The sequence below is a fragment of the Ranitomeya variabilis genome, chromosome 2 (assembly GCF_051348905.1).
Source record: "Ranitomeya variabilis isolate aRanVar5 chromosome 2, aRanVar5.hap1, whole genome shotgun sequence".
NCBI lineage: Eukaryota > Metazoa > Chordata > Amphibia > Anura > Dendrobatidae > Ranitomeya > Ranitomeya variabilis.
In genome coordinates, this window is record NC_135233.1 from 458,690,743 (window position 1) to 458,710,852 (window position 20,110).

A 20,110-nucleotide genomic window follows, 5' to 3' on the forward strand; every position below is an offset into this window, starting at 1 on the left:
GGTGAGGGTTCGGTGACCCCTCCTTAAAGGGGGGGTACTGTTGTGAATTAGACTTTTTTGGCTCCCTCTTGTGGTCACTAGTGATATGACTCTGGGATTGTCTTTCCTCAGTTTGGCACCCACCTGGGTCGTTAGTCCAGGGGTGTCGCTATATAAACTTCCTTTATTCTCAGTCCTGTGCCTGGCATCGTTGTAATCAGTTCCTTTCTGTTTGCTCCTGTCTGCTGGTCCTGGATTTTGCAAAATTAAGCTAAGTCTTGCTTCCTTGTTTTTTTTGGTTATTTGCATTGCTATTATTTTTTGTCCAGCTTGTACTAAATGTGATTCCTGATTTTGCTGGAAGCTCTAGGGGGCTGGTATTCTCCCCCCGGGCCGTTAGACGGTTCGGGGGTTCTTAAATATCCAGCGTGGAAATTTTGATAGGGTTTTTGCTGACCGTATAAGTCATCTTACTATATTCTGCTATTAGTCAGTGAGCCTCTCTTTGCTAAATATCTAGTTCATTCTTACGTTTGTCTTTTCTCCTTACCTCACCGTTATTATTTGTTGGGGGCTTGTATCCAACTTTTGGGGTCTTTTCTCTGGAGGCAAGAAAGGTCTATCTTTTCCCTTCTAGGGTTAGTTAGTTCTCCGGCTGGCGCAAGACGTCTAGAACCAACGTACGCACGTTCCCCGGCTGCTGCTATTTGTGGTGCTAGGATTAGATATATGGTCAGCCCAGTTACCACTGCCCTATGAGCTGGTTTTTTGTGTTTGCAGACTTGGTATGTATTTTTGAGACCCTCTGCCATTGGGGTCATAACAGCTGAGCCGTGAAAATAAAAAATCCTTTTTTTTTTCCACAAAAATTATTTTTTAGCCCCCAGTTTTCTATTTTTCCAAGGGTAACAGTTGAAATTATACCCCAAAAGTTGTTGTCCAATGTGTCCCGAGTACGCTGATACCCCATATATGGGGGGGAACCACCGTTTGAGCGCATGGAAGAGCTCGGAAGGGAAGGAGCGTCATTTGGAATGCAGACTTACACTGTGTTCCAAATTATTATGCAAATAATATTTCCTCATATTTTCTCTAAATTACCTATCTGAATTGCAGTCATTGTTATTTTCCAGTCATCTACTATTCTAGTATAATTGCAATGTTTTGGAACAAACTGCCTATGAAAACAGTATCTTTTTAAAAAAAATAAACACTCAAAATGCATGTTCCAAATTATTATGCACAGCAGTTTTCAACCTTTTTTTTTTATTTTGAATAAAAAAATGGTCAATTGTGAAGTTATAAGCATTATAAGCTTATTACAAAATGAAATCAAACAGTTTCCAAGTAAAAACTTTATTCTAAGTGATGTTACATTTGCACATAGGACCCCTTGTTCGAAAGAAGCTTCTGAACTCTCTCGTCCATTGAATTTGTTCGTTTTTGGATGGTTTCTGCTTCAATTGTTTTGCATGTGGACAGAATACCCTCCCAGAGCTGTTGCTTAGATGTGAACTGCCTCCCGCCATCATAGACACTCCTTTTGATGATGCCCCAGAGGTTCTCAATGGGGTTGAGGTCAGGGGAAGATGATGGCCACACCATAAGTTTGTCCTCTTTTATGCCCATAGCAGCCAGAGATGCAGATGTGTTTTTTGCAGCATGAGATGTTGCATTATCATGCATGAAAATGATCTTTCTGCGGAAAGCACGGTTCTTCCTCTTGAACCATGGCAGGAAGTGTTGTTTTAGAAACTCTACATAGATTGTGGAGTTCATCTTTACCCCTTCAGGGATCATAAAGGGGCCGACAATCTCTCTCCCCATGATTCCATCCCAAAACATTACTCCACCTCCTCCTTGTTGGCGCCTTAGCCGTGTTTTCATGTGGTGTCCATCAACCAGCCATCCTCCACTCCATCCATCTGGACCATCGAGCGTTGCACGGCACTGATCGGTGAACAAAACAGTTTGGAAATCAGTCTTCATGTATCGTTTGGCCCACTGGAGCCGTTTCTGCTTGTGTGCAGTGGATAGAGGTGGTCGACAGGATGGCTTACACACAGCTGCAAACCTCTGAAGGACCCTGCATCTTGTTGTTCTGGGGACGCTGGAGGCACCAGTAGCTTCAAAAACTTTTCTGCTGCATTTTTGCAGCTGCTCTTTTAACCTTACGCAATTGCCAGTTGGAAAGAGTCCTCAATTTTTCCTTATAAGCATGCACACGTATCAATACTTCTTGATTGTGCAATGATCACGATGAAGTGTCTTGGCAATGTTGATTGTAGTCATGCCTTGACTTAAATACTCCACAATTTGTTGCTTCTCAGCAGCCGACATCCTTTTTCTTTCCCATTTTGGCAAAAAATGTAGGCTGCTTAATAATGTGGAACAGCCTTCTTAAGTAGTCTTGCCTTTATTTGGACACACCTGCCAAACTAATTTGCACAGGTATCTGCAATTGCTTTCAGTGATATAAAGAGCCCTGACACACATCACCATCAATGAGTTTAAATGACAAACAAAAAAATTCTAACCTTATCACTCCTAAACTCTTTGTGCATAATAATTTGGAACACAGTGTAGATGGATTGGTCTGCAGGCGTCACATTGCATTTGCAGAGCCCCTAATGTACCTAAACAGTAGAAACCCCCCACAAGTGACCCCATATTGGAAACTAGACCCCCCAAGGAACTTATCTAGATGTGTTGTGAGAACTTTGAACCTCCAAGTGTTTCACTACAGTTTATAACGCAGAGCCGTGAAAATAAAAAATCTTTTTTTTTTCCACAAAAATAATTTTTTAGCCCCCTGTTTTGTATTTTCCCAAGGGTAACAGGAGAAATTGGACACGAAAAGTTGTTGTCCAATGTGTCCTGAGTACGCTGATATGTTGGGGTAAACCCCTGTTTGGGCACACGGGAGAGCTCGGAAGGGAAGGAGCACTGTTTTACTTTTTCAACGCAGAATTGGCTGGAATTGAGATCGGACGCCATGTCGCGTTTGGAGAGCCCCTGATGTGCCTAAACAGTGAAAAACCCCCAATTATAACTGAAACCCTAATCCAAACACATCCCTAACCCTAATCCCAAAGGTAACCCTAACCACACCCCTAACCCTGACACACCCCTAACTCTAATCCCAACCCTAATCCAAACCGTAAATGTAATCCAAATCCTAACCCTAACTTTAGCCCCAACCCTAACTGTAGCCCTAACCCTAGCCCTAGCCATAACCCTAGCCCTAACGGGAAAATGGAAATAAATACATTTTTTTAATTTTTCGCTAACTAAGGGGGTGATGAAGGGGGGTTTGATTTACTTTTATAGCGCGTTTTTTAGTGGATTTTTATGATTGGCAGCCGTCACACACTGAAAGACGCTTTTTATTGCAAAAAATATTTTTTGCGTTACCACATTTTGAGAGCTATAATTTTTCCATATGTTGGTCCACAGAGTCATGTGAGGTCTTGTTTTTTGCGGGACGAGTTGACCTTTTTATTTGTAACATTTTCGGGCACGTGACATTTTTTGATCGCTTTTTATTCCGATTTTTGTGAGACAGAATGACCAAAAACCAGCTATTCATAAATTTCTTTTGGGGGAGGCGTTTATACCGTTCCGCGGTTGGTAAAATGGATAAAGCAGTTTTATTCTTCGGGTCAGTACGATTACAGCGATACCTCATTTATATCATTTTTTTATGTTTTGGTGCTTTTATATGATAAAATCTATTTTATAGAAAAAATAATTATTTTTGCATCGCTTTATTCTGAGGACTATAATTTTTTTATTTTTACTTTGATGACGCTGTATGGCGGCTCGTTTTTGCGGGACAAGATGACGTTTTCAGCGGTACCATGGTTATTTATATCTGTCTTTTTGATCGTGTGTTATTCCACTTTTTATTTGGCGGTATGATAATAAAGCGTTGTTTTTTGCCTCGTTTTTTTTTTTTTTTAAGGTGTTCACTGAAGGGGTTAACTAGTGGGACAGTTTTATAGGTCGGGTCGCTACGGACGCGGCGATACTAAAGGTGTACTTTTATTGTTTTTTTATTTAGATAATGAAATGTATTTATAGGAACAATATATATATATATTTTTTTGCATTTTGTTGGAATTTTATTTATTTATTTTTACACTATAACATTGCCCCGGGTGGGGGGGGGGGGGGGGGCATGATGTTATAGTGTAAGATTGCCGATCTGACACTTTGCTGTGCACTGTGTCAGATCGGCGATCTGACGTGCACAGCTCCTGGAGGCTTCCCGGTGCCTGCTCTGAGCAGGCGCAGTGAAGCCACCTCCCTGCAGGACCCGGATGCCGCGGCCATCTTGGATCCGGGCCTGCTGCAGGGAGGAGGAGGTAAGAGACCCTCGGAGCAACGCGATTACATCGCGTTGCTCCGGGGGTCTCAGGGAAGCCCGCAGGGAGCCCCCTCCCTGCGCAATGCTTCCCTATACCGCCGGAACACTGCGATCATGTTTGATCGCAGTGTGCCGGGGGTTAATGTGCCGGGGGCGGTCCGTGACCGCTCCTGGCACATAGTGCCGGATGTCAGCTGCGATAGTCAGCTGACACCTGGCCGCGATTAGCCGCGCTCCCCCCGTGAATGCGGCCAATCGCGCTGGACGTACTATCCCATCGGTGGTCATACGGGCCCACCCCACCTCGACGGGATAGTACATCCGATGTCAGAAAGGGGTTAATTCTGTGGAAGCATAGTTGAAAAGCAATGTCTGACTTTCATTTGTTCATTTTCATAGATCTTTTATTTATTATTACTTTTGTCAGATTTAAGTTATTTCTGTGACCATTGTGGGTTTTTCTGTCATTAAACGAGGGGTGCCAACAATTTTGACCACGTGTGAATGTGTGGAGAAAAACATGCACAAAATTTCAGGTTCAGAACATCTCGCCAACCATTAAGTATGGGGGTGGATCGATCATGCTTTTGGGGGGGGTGGGGGGTGGGCCGGGGGATCATTTCAAGGGCAGAGGGAAGAATGGACCGCTCCTGGCACATAGTGACGGATGTCAGCTGCGATAGTCAGCTGACACCCGGCCGCGATCGGCCGCGCTCCCCCCGTGAACGCGGTCGATCACGCTGGACGTACTATCCCGTCGGTGGTCATACGGGCCCACCCCACCTCGACGGGATAGTACGTCTGATGTCAGAAAGGGGTTAAAGGGAACCTGTCACCCCCCCTCAGGCGTTTGTAACTAAAAGAGCCACCTTGTACAGCACAAATGCTGCATTCTGACAAAGTGGCTCTTTTACCTATGATGCCTGCACACGCTGAAATAATCACTTATAAAATGTGCTCCCTCATACCGTGAAATCGCCAGAGAGGCGGGTCTTTCCTTCCTAATCAGACGCAGCACAGCCGTCACTCCTGGCCTGTGCGCGCCAGCGCCACCTCCTCTTGCTGCAGTATCGTCCCCGGCGCCTGCGCTGTAAGTACAAAGGGCAGCGCAACTGCGCTGGATCCTGCATAAAAAAACGGTCTGTAAGGCAGAGAAAACGTTCAGAGGAACCTTTTTTCTGCACGTCGGAAAATCGGTCAGCGTCGCTGCCTGTCAAAAGCAGGAATCCAGCAACGGGTCCCGCCTTTTCAAAGAGAGCATGCGTGGAAGAATTTCCCATCAGGGAAATTCTCTCTCGCTCTCTTTCTCTTTTTACTATTGATGCTGCCTATGCAGCATCAATAGTAACAAGATATAATGTTAAAAATAATAAACAAATTGCAATATTCTCACCTACCGGCGTTCCCGCGCAGTGTCACAAATGCTCCCGGCAGCTAGCGTTACTTCCTAGTAATACATTGCTTCTAGCGAGATTTCGCAATGTATTACTAGGAACGCTAGCTGTCGGGAGCATCGCTGCGCAGGAACGCCGTTAGGCGAGAATACCGCGATTTTTTTTTTTTTTAACCTGGTTTGTGTTGTGTATGCATTTTTGCAGCGGAAAACTGCTGCGAAGACGCATACACAACAGGTGCACATAGCCTCGACGGGTCCGTCAAAAAGACGGGCCCAGTGCACACGTTTTCCACAATCTGCACAGGATCTGTCATTTGAATGTCTTGACGGATCCTGTGCAGATTTGAAAGACGGAAGTGTGAAAGAAGCCTTAGGCCTCATTCACACGTCAACATATTGGCATCAGTGTGTGTATGCCAAAGCCAGGAGCGGAACTTGGATAGAAAAACTATCATTGAAAGATTGACACCTGTTCTGTGTTTTGGAGGCACTCTTAGTTTTTGCATACAATTACTGACGTGTGAATGAAACCTGAGTTTTAGACAGTGCAAACTAAGGGTACTGTCACACTATACGATTTACCAACGATCACGACCTGCGATACGACCTGGCCGTGATCGTTGGTAAGTGGTTGTGTGGTCGCTGGGGAGCTGTCACACAGTCAGCTCTCCAGCGACCAACGATGCCGAGGTCCCCGGGTAACCAGGGTAAACATCGGGTTACTAAGCGCAGGGCCGCGCTTAGTAACCCGATGTTTACCGTGGTTACCAGCGTAAAAGTAAAAAAAACCAAACAGTACATACTTACATTCCGGTGTCTGTCCCCCGCCGTTCTGCTTCTCCGCACTGTGTCTGCGCCAGCCGGAAAGCACAGCGGTGACGTCACCGCGTCACCGCTGTGCTCGCTTTCCGGCTGGCCGGCGCTCACAGTGCGGGAAGCAGAACGCCGGGGGACAGACACCGGAATGCAAGTATGTACTGTTTGTTTTTTTTACTTTTACGCTGGTAACCACGGTAAACATCGGTTTACTAAGCGCGGCCCTGCGCTTAGTTACCCGATGTTTACCCTGGTTACAAGCGAACGCATCGCTGGATCGCTGTCACACACAACGATCCAGCGATGACAGCGGGAGATCCAGCGACGAAAGAAAGTTCCAAACGATCTGCTACGACGTACGATTCTCAGCAGGGTCCCTGATCGCTGCTGCGTGTCAGACACTGCGATATCTTATGGATATCGCTGGAACGTCACGGATCGTACCGTCGTAGCGATCAAAGTGCCACTGTGTGACAGTACCCTTAGGCTAAATAGTTTTAAAAATTCACCAAATTTATCAGCGTGTCTAATTTTAGGTCTTAATTTTGTCCCGAAATTTGCCCCAAAATTTTGCCTAATATTTCAAAGCAGAGAGGGAACATTTCACAGCAAGGTGAAGATATGGGAGCCCATTTCAGTTAGGACTGTTTCAGACGTCTGATAATTGTTCCAATGTCGGGTCAGAATCTATGGGCTAGTCGCGCATCTGCTGACCCAGGCGTGACAGCTTCATAGAAATATAGGAAGCGGTCACACCCGGGTCAGGAAATGCACATCCAGCTCGTGCATTGTGATCAGACATCGGAACGATTATCACGGAGGTCTCAAATAGCACTTAACTTGAGCGCGCCTGTTTACACCTCCACTTTTATTTAAGTAATTTATTGAATAAAAATTTCCTCAAACTGATCGCTCAAGGCCAAATATTAATAATAGTGTTAGCAAGAGGAAGAGCTAACCACAGAAGAAGTTTGTGAATATGAAAATATAAAAATAAAAAAGTCATTATTTTAGTATTCATCTTTACAGTACTGTTATATATTCACATTTATACATTTTTCTAGCCAGTTAACTATGATTTTCATTAATTTTTATATTCTAAAAATAATATTATTATTAATAATCTATTTTCATTATTATACACATATTAACAATTCCTAAAGTAGTAGAGTAAATGTAGAAAGGGCTTTATATCCATTTTTGAAAATGCATTTTTTTCATGCATCTATTTCTGTCCAGGCCTACTTCATGAGATTTATTTTTTTAACCCCTTTACCCCCAAGGGTGGTTTGCACGTTAATGACCGGGCCAATTTTTACAATTCTGACCACTGTCCCTTTATGAGGTTATAACTCTGGAACGCTTCAACGGATCCCAGTGATTCTGACATTGTTTTCTCGTGACATATTGTACTTCATGATAGTGATAAAATTTCTTTGATATTACCTGCGTTTATTTGTGAAAAAAATGGAAATTTGGCGAAAATTTTGAAAATTTCGCAATTTTCCAACTTTGAATTTTTATGCAATAAAATCACAGAGATATGTCACACAAAATACTTAATAAGTAACATTTCCCACATGTCTACTTTATATCAGCACAATTTTGGAACCAAAATTTCTTTTTGTTAGGGAGTTATAGAGGGTTAAAAGTTGACCAGCAATTTCTCATTTTTACAACACCATCTATTTTTTAGGGACCACATCTCATTTGAAGTCATTTTGAGGGGTCTATATGATAGAAAATAACCAAGTGTGACACCATTCTAAAAACTGCACCCCTCAAGGTGCTCAAAACCACATTCAAGAAGTTTATTAACCCTTCAGATGTTTCACAGGAATTTTTGGAATGTAAATAAAAATGAACATTTAACTTTTTTTTCACAAAAAATTTACTTCAGCTCCAATTTGTTTTATTTTACCAAGGGTAACAGGAGAAAATGGACCCCAAAAGTTGTTGTACAATTTGTCCTGAGTACGCTGATACCCCATATGTGGAGGTAAACCACAGTTTGGGCGCATGGGAGAGCTCGGAAGGGAAGGAGCACCATTTGACTTTTCAATGCAAAATTGACTGGAATTGAGATGGGACGCCATGTTGCGTTTGGAGAGCCCCTGATGTGCCTAAACATTGAAACCCCCCACAAGTGACACCATTTTGGAAAGTAGACCCCCTAAGGAACTTATCTAGATGTGTGGTGAGCACTTTAACCCATTAAGTGATTCACAGAAGTTTATAATGCAGAGCAGTAAAAATAAAAAATCATATTTTTTTTCACAAAAATGATCTTTTCGCCCCCAATTTTTTATTTTCCCAAGGGTAAGAGAAGAAATTGGACCCCAAAAGTTGTTGTACAATTTGTCCTGAGTACGCTGATACCCCATATGTGGAGGTAAACCACAGTTTGGGCGCATGGGAGAGCTCGGAAGGGAAGGAGCTCCGTTTGATGTTTCAATGCAAAATTGACAGGAATTGAGATGGGACGCCATGTTGCTTTTGGAGAGCCACTGATGTGCCTAAACATTGAAACCCCCCACAAGTGACACCATTTTGGAAAGTAGACCCCCTAAGGAACTCATCTAGATGTGTTGTGAGAGCTTTGAATCCCCAAGTGTTTCACTATAGTTCATAACGCAGAGCCGTGAAAATAATTTTTTTTTTTTTTTCCACAAAAATTATTTTTTAGCCCCCAGTTTTGTATTTTTCCAAGGGTAACAGTTGAAATTAAATGCCAAAAGTTGTTGTCCAATTTGTCCCGAGTACGCTGATACCCCATATGTGGGGGGGAACCACCGTTTGAGCGCATGGCAGAGCTCGGAAGGGAAGGAGCGTCATTTGGAATGCAGACTTAGATGGATTGGTCTGCAGGCGTCACATTGCGTTTGCAGAGCCCCTAATGTACCTAAACAGTAGAAACCCCACACAAGTGACCCCATATTGGAAACTAGACCCCCCCAAGGAACTTATCTAGATGTGTTGTGAGAACTTTGAACCCCCAAGTATTTCACTACAGTTTAACGCAGAGCCGTGAAAATAAAAAATCTTTTTTTTTTTTCCACAAAAATTATTTTTTAGCCCCCAGTTTTGTATTTTCCCAAGGGTAACAGGAGAAATTGGACCCGAAAAGTTGTTGTCCAATGTGTCCTGAGTACGACATATGTAGGGGTAAACCCGTTTGGGCACACGGGAGAGCTCGGAAGGGAAGGAGCAGAATTGGCTGGAATTGAGATCGGACACCGTGTCGCGTTTGGAGAGCCCCTGATGTGCCTAAACAGTGAAAACCTCCTAATTATAACTGAAACCCTAATCCAAGCACATCCCTAACCCTAATCCCAAAGGTAACCCTAACCACACCCCTAACCCTGACACACCCCTAACTCTAATCCCAACCGTAAATGTAATCCAAACCCTAACTTTAGCCCCAACCCTAACACTAACTTTAGCCCCAACCCTAACTGTAGCCTTAACCCTAGCCCTAACCCTAGCCCTAACCCTAGCCCTAACCCTAATGGGAAAATGGAAATAAATACATTTTTTTAATTTTTAAATTTTTCGCTAACTAAGGGGGTGATGAAGGGGGGTTTGATTTACTTTTATAGCGGGTTTTTAGCGGATTTTTATGATTGGCAGCCGTCACACACTGAAAGATGCTTTTTATTGAAAAAAATATTTTTTGCGTTACCACATTTTGAGAGCTATAATTTTTCTATATTTTGGTCCACACAGTCATGTGAGGTCTTGTTTTTTGCGGGACGAGTTGACCTTTTTATTTGTAACATTTTCGGGCACGTGACCTTTTTTTATCGCTTTTTATTCTGATTTTTGTGAGGCAGAATGACCAAAAACCAGCTATTCATGAATTTCTTTTGGGGGAGGCGTTTATACCATTCCGCGTTTGGTAAAATGGATAAAGCATTTTTATTCTTCGGGTCAGTACGATTACAGCGATACCTCATTTATATCATTTTTTTATGTTTTGGTTCTTTTATACGATAAAAACTGTTTTATAGAAAAAATAATTATTTTTGCATCGCTTTATTCTGAGGACTATAACTTTTTTATTTTTTCTTTGATGACGCTGTATGGCGGCTCGTTTTTTGCGGGACAAGATGACGTTTTCAGCGGTACCATGGTTATTTATATCCGTCTTTTTGATCGCGTGTTATTCCACTTTTTATTTGGCGGTATGATAATAAAGCGTTGTTTTTTGCCTCTGTTTTTTTTTTTTTTTTTACGGTGTTCACTGAAGGGGTTAACTAGTGGGACAGTTTTATAGGTCGGGTCGCTACGGATGCGGCGATACTAAATATGTGTACTTTTATTGTTTGTTTTTTTTATTTAGATAATGAAATGTATTTATAGGAACAATATTTTTTTTTTTTTTTGCATTTTTTTGGGGAATTTTTTTTTTTTATACATGTGATTTTTTTTTTTTTTTTTTTTTTTTTTACACTATGACATTGCCCCAGGGGGGCATGATGTTATTGTGTAAGATCGCCCATCTGACACTTTGCTGTGCACTGTGTCAGATCGGCGATTTGAGGTGCACAGATTCAGGCTTCCCGGCGCCTGCTTTGAGCAGGCGCAGTGAAGCCACCTCCCTGCAGGACCCGGATGCCGCGGCCATCTTGGATCCGGGCCTGCTGCAGGGAGGAGGAGGTAAGAGACCCTCGGAGCAACGCGATTACATCGCGTTGCTCCGGGGGTCTCAGGGAAGCCCGCAGGGAGCCCCCTCCCTGCGCGATGCTTCCCTATACCGCCGGAACACTGCGATCATGTTTGATCGCAGTGTGCCGGGGGTTAATGTGCCGGGGGCGGTCCATGACCGCTCCTGGCACATAGTGCCGGATGTCAGCTGCGATAGTCAGCTGACACCTGGCCGCGATTGGCCGCGCTCACCCCGTGAACGCGGCCGATCGCGCTGGACGCACTATCCCATCGGTGGTCATACGGGCCCACCCCACCTCGATGGGATAGTACATCCGATGTCAGAAAGGGGTTAATTCTGTGGAAGCATAGTTGAAAAGCAATGTCTGACTTTCATTTGTTCATTTTCATAGATCTTTTATTTATTATTACTTTTGTCAGATTTAAGTTATTTCTGTGACCATTGTGGGTTTTTCTGTCATTAAACGAGGGGTGCCAACAATTTTGACCACGTGTGAATGTGTGGAGAAAAACATGCACAAAATTTCAGGTTCAGAACATCTCGCCAACCATTAAGTATGGGGGTGGATCGATCATGCTTTTGGGGGGGGGGGTGTTGTATCCAATGGCCGGGGGATCATTTCAAGGGCAGAGGGAAGAATGGATTCAACAACATTTTCAGAAATTATCGATGCAAACAATACCACCATTTGTAAAAAAGCCGAAGTTGAAAAGAGGACGGCTTCTACAAATGGATACTGATCCTAAACACAAGTCAAAATCCACAATGGACGACATCAAAAGGCGCAAGCTGAAGGTTTTACAATGGCCCCCACAGTCCCCTGATCTGAACATCATTGAAAATGTGTGGCTAGACCTCAAAATAGCAGAGGATGCAAGACGATCCATGAGTCTCACAGGACAGGAAGAATTTTCTAAGGAGGAATGGATGAAAATCCCACTAACAATAAAAGAAAAACTCTCGGCTGGCTACAAAAAGCATTTAAAAAGGGGGTGCTACCAGGTACTAACAATGCAAAGCACCCAAACGTTTGCATCGGCCCATGTTCATTTTTGTAATTTTCAAAATGTAAAAGATAAAAAAAATGGTTTTTTTGCCTGAAATTCAAAGGAAATGTGTCATCTTTAACTTTAGACGTTTTCAAGATCATTTCACCATTAATTTCCTTAACTGTTCACAATGACTGTTATTTTGACCGGGGGTGCCCAAACTTTTACATGTATTAAGCCTAGACAAACCATTCTGATGGCATATACTATAGCTATGCCATTAATGTCTCAATGGAAATGCCATGGAGCTTAGACCATGCTTAATATGACAACATGGTCTTGACAGTAAAAAAAAAAAAATCTCCCTCCCCCGCCACAATAAATGCAACTGAAAACTTACATTTTGTAGGTTCTTTAAAGCTAAAATATCTAGATGGAATGACGGGATTTAATTACCACTTGATATAATGCACCATAATGCTGGTGTTCTTGCCTGTAAGAAGCCAAGTTGTGTGTCCTCTGATGGAGGGCACCTGATAAATGATACATGTAACAGTCCTCAGAAGAACAGATTTGTGCTTGTTTTATTCAATCAGGAGGTCGTCATCTGAACCCGGCCTGCTTTGGTCGAAAAGGACACCGGTTTACCTATAGGATGGGAAACACAGACAAGCACTTATTGTATCGATTAGTCTATCTACAGTCCCATTCAAACCTTGTCAAAATACAGTGAAAAGAATACAATATCCGCCAGGAACAAAATTTTAATGTGACTTATTTCTGCAATGCTTGTCTGAAAAATAAAATTAAAAAGTAAATTTGTTATATTCTATGCATTTGTTTTATACAGATTTTTTTTATACAGATTATTTTAAATATTTGTAATCACTACATTAAAAAAAAATCTTGGACATTTCCCACTGGTCACTAGGACTAGTGTAGGAATTCTACTTAAAGCTGGTCACATGGACATTAGCATCATTAGACTGACCAAGACCCTATCTCTAGTGTAGAAGCGTTATGTGAGGATGCTCTAATCTCGACAAAGGTCATTTGAAAGAAGGGTGAGCTGTGACATCACCTATTCTGAATGGTGGATCCTGTGTGATCTACTGTATATAGAGGTGTTATCAGTCATTGTACAGGAGGAGGAGGTGAGCTGTTACATCACATATTGTGAATGGTGGATCCTGTGTGATCTACTGTATCCTTCATGGTTATTCGGTCTGATATTGCAATAAAAAAGCTCAATAGAGTTCATTACAGAACAGGAAGTGTCTAGCATTATAGATTACTGTGAAATTTGCAAGATCTGTGTTTGTTTGTTTTTTATTATTTGCGTGATAAGCAATATAAAAAAAAAAAAAAGGGATTATTGTATACTCACCGTAAAATACTTTTCTCCGAGCCATTCATTGAGGGACACAGAAAGTGGGTGTATGCTGCTGCCACTAGGAGGCTGACACTAAGTGATACAAAGAAAGTTCGCTCCTCCCCTGCAGTATACACCCTCCTGCTGGCTCTCAGCTAACCAGTTCGGTTCAAAGGCAGTAGGAGATCAATAACAATATATGAGCGTATAGCCTGTCACATTATATATGAGAGTATAGCATGTCAAATTATAAAACAAGCACAAGCTAATAATAGGGTGGGAGCCGTGTCCCCCAATGAATGGCTCGGAGAAAAGGATTTTACGGTGAGTACACAAAAATCCCTATTTCTCCGTCGCCTCATTGGGGGACACAGACCGTGGAACATCCCAAAGCAGTCCCTGGGTGGGGACAACATCAGATCAGGCCCTGTGTAACCGCTACTTACAAGTGCGACACTGTGGCCTCTGTGGAAGTCTGGGAATTAGTGCTTCAAGAATGCATGCGGACTGGACGAACCCGCAAGCTTGCAGGCATGCTTTGCAGACTCCTGGTGCCTAGAACCCAAGAACCCTCGATAGACAGGGTTATAGGCTGACATCTAACACGGAAGGACTCATGGATGGTGTAATAAATCCACCAAGCTAACATGGCCGATGAAACGGCTAAACCCTTCCTGGAACCGACAGGAAGCCGTCCTCTTACCGTGAGGTAGACCAAATAAAGTGTCCAACCTTCAGAAGGACGCCGTCCTCGAGACGTACCTACTCGAAACACTCACCACGTCCAGAATATGGGGAACTCATTCCGTTTTGTGGACTGGTGCCGAAAGAGATGAGGGAAGAATGATGCCCTCATAACTGTAGAAATACAATACCACCTTGGTAACAAGGGGCGGAGATGGCCTGAGGGCAACCTTACCTTGATGGTAATAAGGGAAAAAAGTCTGAAAGAACAGAGCGGCTAGCTCCGAAGACTCGTCAGGATGAGTAGATTGCAGAGAAAAAAGGGTGACCTTCCCTGATAGTAAAGTCTGTCCGGATCAAAAGGAGTCTACTGTAAGACTCCCAGGACCATTAAGGTGCCAAAGATCTAACGGTATGCGATAGGGAAGAACCACATGTGAAGACTCCCTGCGACGAAGTCCATATTTGCAGTTTTGTTGCAATAAGACGGAAAAATACTAGTTCCGCAAACGAGAAAACCTGACATGGTCAGTGCGGATCTCCCAGGATCACTGGAGCCCCTCCTGCTTCAGAAAAGATCTCGGAAGTAGTGGAAAGAGGGGTGAAGGAAACTGTTACCATGGAAGGACCAGAGCATGCACTGCAATGGCTTTTGGATCTGGAGGCCGAACCATGAACGTAGAGTACATTGGCGTTCAGTCTGGATGCCATCCGACCTACATCTGGAGTGCTCTAGAGAAGACAGATCTGATGGAAGACTTTAGCTGCCAGCCCAGGAGAGAGAGGGTATCGCAAGAGATATAGACGACTCAGCGCAGGGCTGGAAGAGCGGCTAGAAAGTCGACCAGATAGGGCAGGACGACCACGCCTCTAGGGGGAAGAGAGCAGTTCTTCCTTACCCGGTTGCAGAGTCGTTGTGCCCCTTTAATGCAAAACAATAGCCCCTGTGTGTGTGTGCCGGCAGGGTGGACCAAGATGGCCACCGGGAGTTGCAGAGGTGGTAAAGTCTCGCAGAGAGCGAGGGGCGCCAATTTGGTGGGCGGAGCCACATATGTAATGTGGGTGGAGCCTAATGACTTCCATGAATAGGCCCAAGCCGGGGCCTAAATTTCTGCAGCCGGCATACCAGGGGTAGAAAAGAGAGGCATTGCCGAGGGAAGCGATCGCTCCCATGCCAGGGAAGAAGCGCCAGAAAAGGTGGGAGAAGCCACCTTAGTGTGCCATAGTGCGGGCGCGGCTTCCGAGATGCGGCCTACACATCGGCCGAAGCCAAAGGCTAAATTTTTGCAGCCGGCCGGAGCGTTACCTCAGGGAGGTGGGCCATAGGGAAGCTGAAGCTGCCTGTCAGCATGTGAATATCCCACTGCAGAGGCCCATCGCTGACTGGATCCACTCACCATTGGTGTGCGTCCCGGCAAGGAGCCGCCGCGATGACTGGGTTTCAGCACCGAGGAAAGCGCACTCTATTGTTCTGCTGCAGGTCAGGTATTGCAGCGTGGAAGGTGCTGGGATAGAGGGGTAAACCTCAATCCACCATCCCTTTGTTAGGGAGGTGGAGAGGAACCGTCTGCCTACTTGTGCCATCCGCTTTAACAGTGGTGGGACAGTGGGGGCTGCTCGGACGCCAAAGAGAGGGGCCTCTGTACATCCACGGAATTCAGCCCCCCGGGTGGACAGGGCGAGTTGTCCGGTAATAGGCCTGGCTGGGGAAGAGGGTACGTGGAGGCGACACTCCATGTGCTCGTCCGTTCAGGGTGTGGGGAGATCGGTGCCCTTGAAGGGACCCGTCGCCCCTAAGAATCAGCTCAGGCGTGGCATCTAACGTCGCAGGAGAGGATACGCCAGTTGATGGTTGTAGAAAGTAAAATCAAAACGGTAAAAATAAAATAATAAAAAGAGTTTTGGGTCTGAATAGCAGACCAGTCCGTGTGCCTCCTACGGACACTAAGGCCACGTTCACACTTTGCGGTGTGCTCTGTGGGTTCTCCCGCAGCGGAATTGATAAATCTGCAGGGCAAAACCGCTGCGGTTATCCCTGCAGATTTATCGCGGTTTGTTCCGCGGTTTCCGCTGCGGGATTACTCCTATACTATTGATGCTGCATATGCAGCAGTATGCAGCATCAATAGTAATGTTAAAAATAATAAAAATTGGTTATACTCACCCTCTGATGTCCGGATCTCCTCGGCGCTGCACGCGGCGCTCCGGTTCCAAAGATGCTGTGCCGAGAAGGACCTTCGTGACGTCACGGTCATGTGACCGCGGCGTCATCACGGTCATGTGACCGCGACGTCACCGCAGGTCCTGTTCGCACAGCAACTGAGACCGGGCGGCCGAGTGCAGCGCTGAGAGGTGAGTATAGCATCATTTTTTATTTTAATTCTTTTTTTTTTTTTTACACTATTTATGCTTCCTAGGGCCTGGAGGAGAGTCTCCTCTCCTCCACCCCGGGTAGCAACCGCACATTAGCCGCTTACTTCCCGCAACGTGGGCACAGCCCCATGCGGGAAGTAAGCGGTTCAATGCTTTCCTATGGGTGTAGAATCGCAGCGATTCTGCACAAAGAAGTGACATGCTGCGGGTTTTAAACCGCTGCGTTTCTGCGCGTTTTTTCCCGCAGCATGTGCACTGCGGTTTGCGGTTTCCATAGGGTTTACATGTTAATGTAAACGCTATGGAAACTGCTGCGGACCCGCAGCATCAAAATCGCCGCGGATCCGCGGGAAAAACCGCAAAGTGTGAACGTGGCCTAAGGCCTCTTTCACACTTCCGTCTTTGAGCTCCCGTCGAAATCTGTCGAGTTTTGAAAAAACAGGATCCAGCTAATTTTTCTGCAGGATCCTGTTTTTTCCCATAGACTTGTATTAGCGACGGATGGCCATCCGTTTCATCCGTCGTGCATTGGATCCGTCGGAAAATAGCGGTTCGTCGTGTAGAGAAAACATTCAGAGGATCGTTTTTTCTGCACGTCGGAAAATCGCTCAGCGACGGGTCCTGCGCTGTCCGTCGTCGGCTATAATGGAAGCCTATGGATGCAGGATCTGTTGCTGACCGTCACACACAGGAATCCAGCGACGTATCCCGTTTTTGCACTCTGAATCCCGGAAGGATATTTTTTCTCTCTCTCTCGAATCTTATACCTGAAAATCCAGGCAGGAACTCCTTCGACGCATCCGTCATAAGACTGGATGCGTTGCACACGTTTTCACCTACTTTCACAACATCCATCGATACGTCGCTTCACTGCATTGTGACGCACCCGCAGCGACGCAAGTCTGAAAGAGGCCTAAGCAAGAACTGGTTAGCTGAGAGCCAGCAGGAGGGTGTATACTGCGGAGGAGGAGCGAACTTTCTTTGTATCACTTAGTGTCAGCCTCCTAGTGGCAGCAGCATACACCCACGGTCTGTGTCCCCCAATGAGGCGAAGGAGAAATAATAATTGTAAAAAATACTTTTAAACACAGAAAACTATTACTGTATATAAGCAGAGTTTTTCAGCACTTTTTTTGTGCTGAAAACGCCCCCTCGGCTTACACACGAGTCATTGTCCCAGTTTATGACGGGGGAGCAGAAAAATTGTCTAACTTTTGGAGAAATGTGAAAATAAATATATATAGGTAATAATATAATACACATACTGTATATATATACACATACTAGCTATTGAACCCGTTCTACGCCCGGGTGGCGATCATTTATATTGGTATATGGTCTCCATCCTGGTATGTGCTGCTCCCATCTTGCTCTCCCATCCTGTCATGTGCTGCTCCATCCTGCGCCCCCATCCTATCATGTGCTGCTCCATCCTGCGTCCCCATCCTGTCATGTGCTCCCATCCTGCGCCCCCATCCTGTCATATGCTGCTCCATCCTACACCCCCATCCTGTCATGTGTGTGCCCCCATTCTGTCATGTGCTGCTCCCATCCTGTCATGTGCTCCCATCCTGCGCCCCATCCTGTCATGTGCTCCCATCCTGCACCCCCATCCTGTCATGTGTGCGCCCCCATTCTGTCATGTGCTGCTCCCATCGTGCGCAATCATTCTGTCATGTGCTGCTCCCATCCCGCGCCCCCATTCTGTCATGTGCTGCTCCCATCCCGTGCCCCCATTCTATCATGTGCTGCTCCCATCCTGCGCCCCCATTCTGTTGTAATGTGCTCCACCCATTCTGCCTGTTCCTGTTTCCATTCTGCCATATGTTGCTCCCATCTTTCTCTCTCCGGCTCTACTGCCCGAGTGCGGCTGTGCTGAGTGCGGGCGGCTGTGCGTGGCGGTGCTGACTGCAGGCGGCTGTGCGTGGCGGTGCTGAGTGCGGGCGGCTGTGGTGAGTGCGGGCGGCTGTGGTGAGTGCGGGCGGCTGTGGTGAGTGCGGGCGGCTGTGGTGAGTGCGGGCGGCTGTGGTGAGTGCGGGCGGCTGTGGGTGGTGGTGCTGAGTGCGGGCGGCTGTGCGTGGCGGTGCTGAGTGCGGGCGGCTGTGCGTGGCTGTGCTGAGTGCGGGCGGCTGTGCGTGGCTGTGCTGAGTGCGGGCGGCTGTTGTGAGTGCGGGCAGCTGTGGTGAATGCGGGTGGCCGTGGTGAGTGCGGGCGGCTGTGCGTGGCTGTGCTGAGTGCGGGCGGCTGTGCGTGGCTGTGCTGAGTGCGGGCGGCTGTTGTGAGTGCGGGCAGCTGTGGTGAATGCGGGCGGCTGTGGTGAGTGCGGGCGGCTGTGCGTGGCTGTGCTGAGTGCGGGCGGCTGTGCGTGGCTGTGCTGAGTGCGGGCGGCTGTTGTGAGTGCGGGCAGCTGTGGTGAATGCGGGCGGCTGTGGTGAATGCGGGCGGCTGTGGTGAGTGTGGGCGGCTGTGCTGGGGGCCTGAGCAGGCGGGGACACCGGCGCGCTGTGGGGGTCAGGTGCCGGAGTCGCCGCTAGCTCAGGCCCCCGGCACTTGCTATATTTTCCTGTCCCGGCGTTCCATCGATGCGCGCTGCTCTGTCCTCCAGACCTCCACAACCTCTGGCTGTGACTGTTCAGTCAGAGGGCGGCGCGCATTAAGCGCGTCATCGTGCCCTCTGAACTGAACCTCACAGGCAGAGGATGTGGAGGACAGAACAGAGCAGCGTGCAGTGGTGGAACGGGACAGGTAAATATTGCATACTCACCCTCCTGGCTCGTCCCTGCTTCTCCGTTGGAGATCGCGGTGTGCGTTCAGTGCTTACGCATACCGCGATCTCCTGGGAGCTTCACTCTGTGGGGTCCAGACTGCGCCGACGCTTGCGCTGGCGCAGTCTATAAAGGCTTCGGACAGAGTGACGCTCCCACCGTTATATATATATATATATATATACACTCATTTATTACGAAGATGACTATAAAGTAGACTAAATAATAAATACTGAAGACTAATAAGTAAGACTAAAAGATTAAATAAGGTATTTGCACAATGCAATGACCTGTAAAATGAAGTTATCAAGTATTTATCCTGCACACTGCTTTCTATAAAAATAAAAGGCATAAAAAAGATTAGCAGATTAACAATTTCTTCCTACACTGTCAGACATCTGTGACGACATCATAACTCCCATGGTAACAAAAGGATTCAGTAATGAAATTTAACACACCCAAATCGTCTTCTTGACCGGATTACAGATCTTGTCAAGATTTGCGGATTTGTCCAACATCAATCTAAAGGTATGTGCACATTGAGTCTTTTTGCAGAGTTTTTGGAGCACAGAAACTCCAAGTTTTTTAAATTTTGAGGATTATTTGAATTGTTACCGCTCAGTTTCTGCTTCAAAAACTCATGAAAAAACTCATACTCAAAGCACATACTCTAATGTATATTGACATCTTTAGAAGTT

General features: G+C 45.7%; 1 protein-coding gene across 1 annotated transcript in view; it reads right to left on the bottom strand.

Moving 5' to 3' along the window:
* Positions 1-11,615: 11,615 nt before the first annotated feature.
* The window catches only part of PGGHG (protein-glucosylgalactosylhydroxylysine glucosidase), a 44,010-nt gene continuing 35,515 nt past the window's right edge, over positions 11,616-20,110 (bottom strand). Inside the window, exon 14 of the mRNA XM_077287410.1 lies at positions 11,616-12,866. Within this exon, the coding sequence (XP_077143525.1) occupies positions 12,811-12,866 (56 nt within the window). The 3' untranslated portion in view covers positions 11,616-12,810. The remainder of the gene's footprint in view (positions 12,867-20,110) is intronic.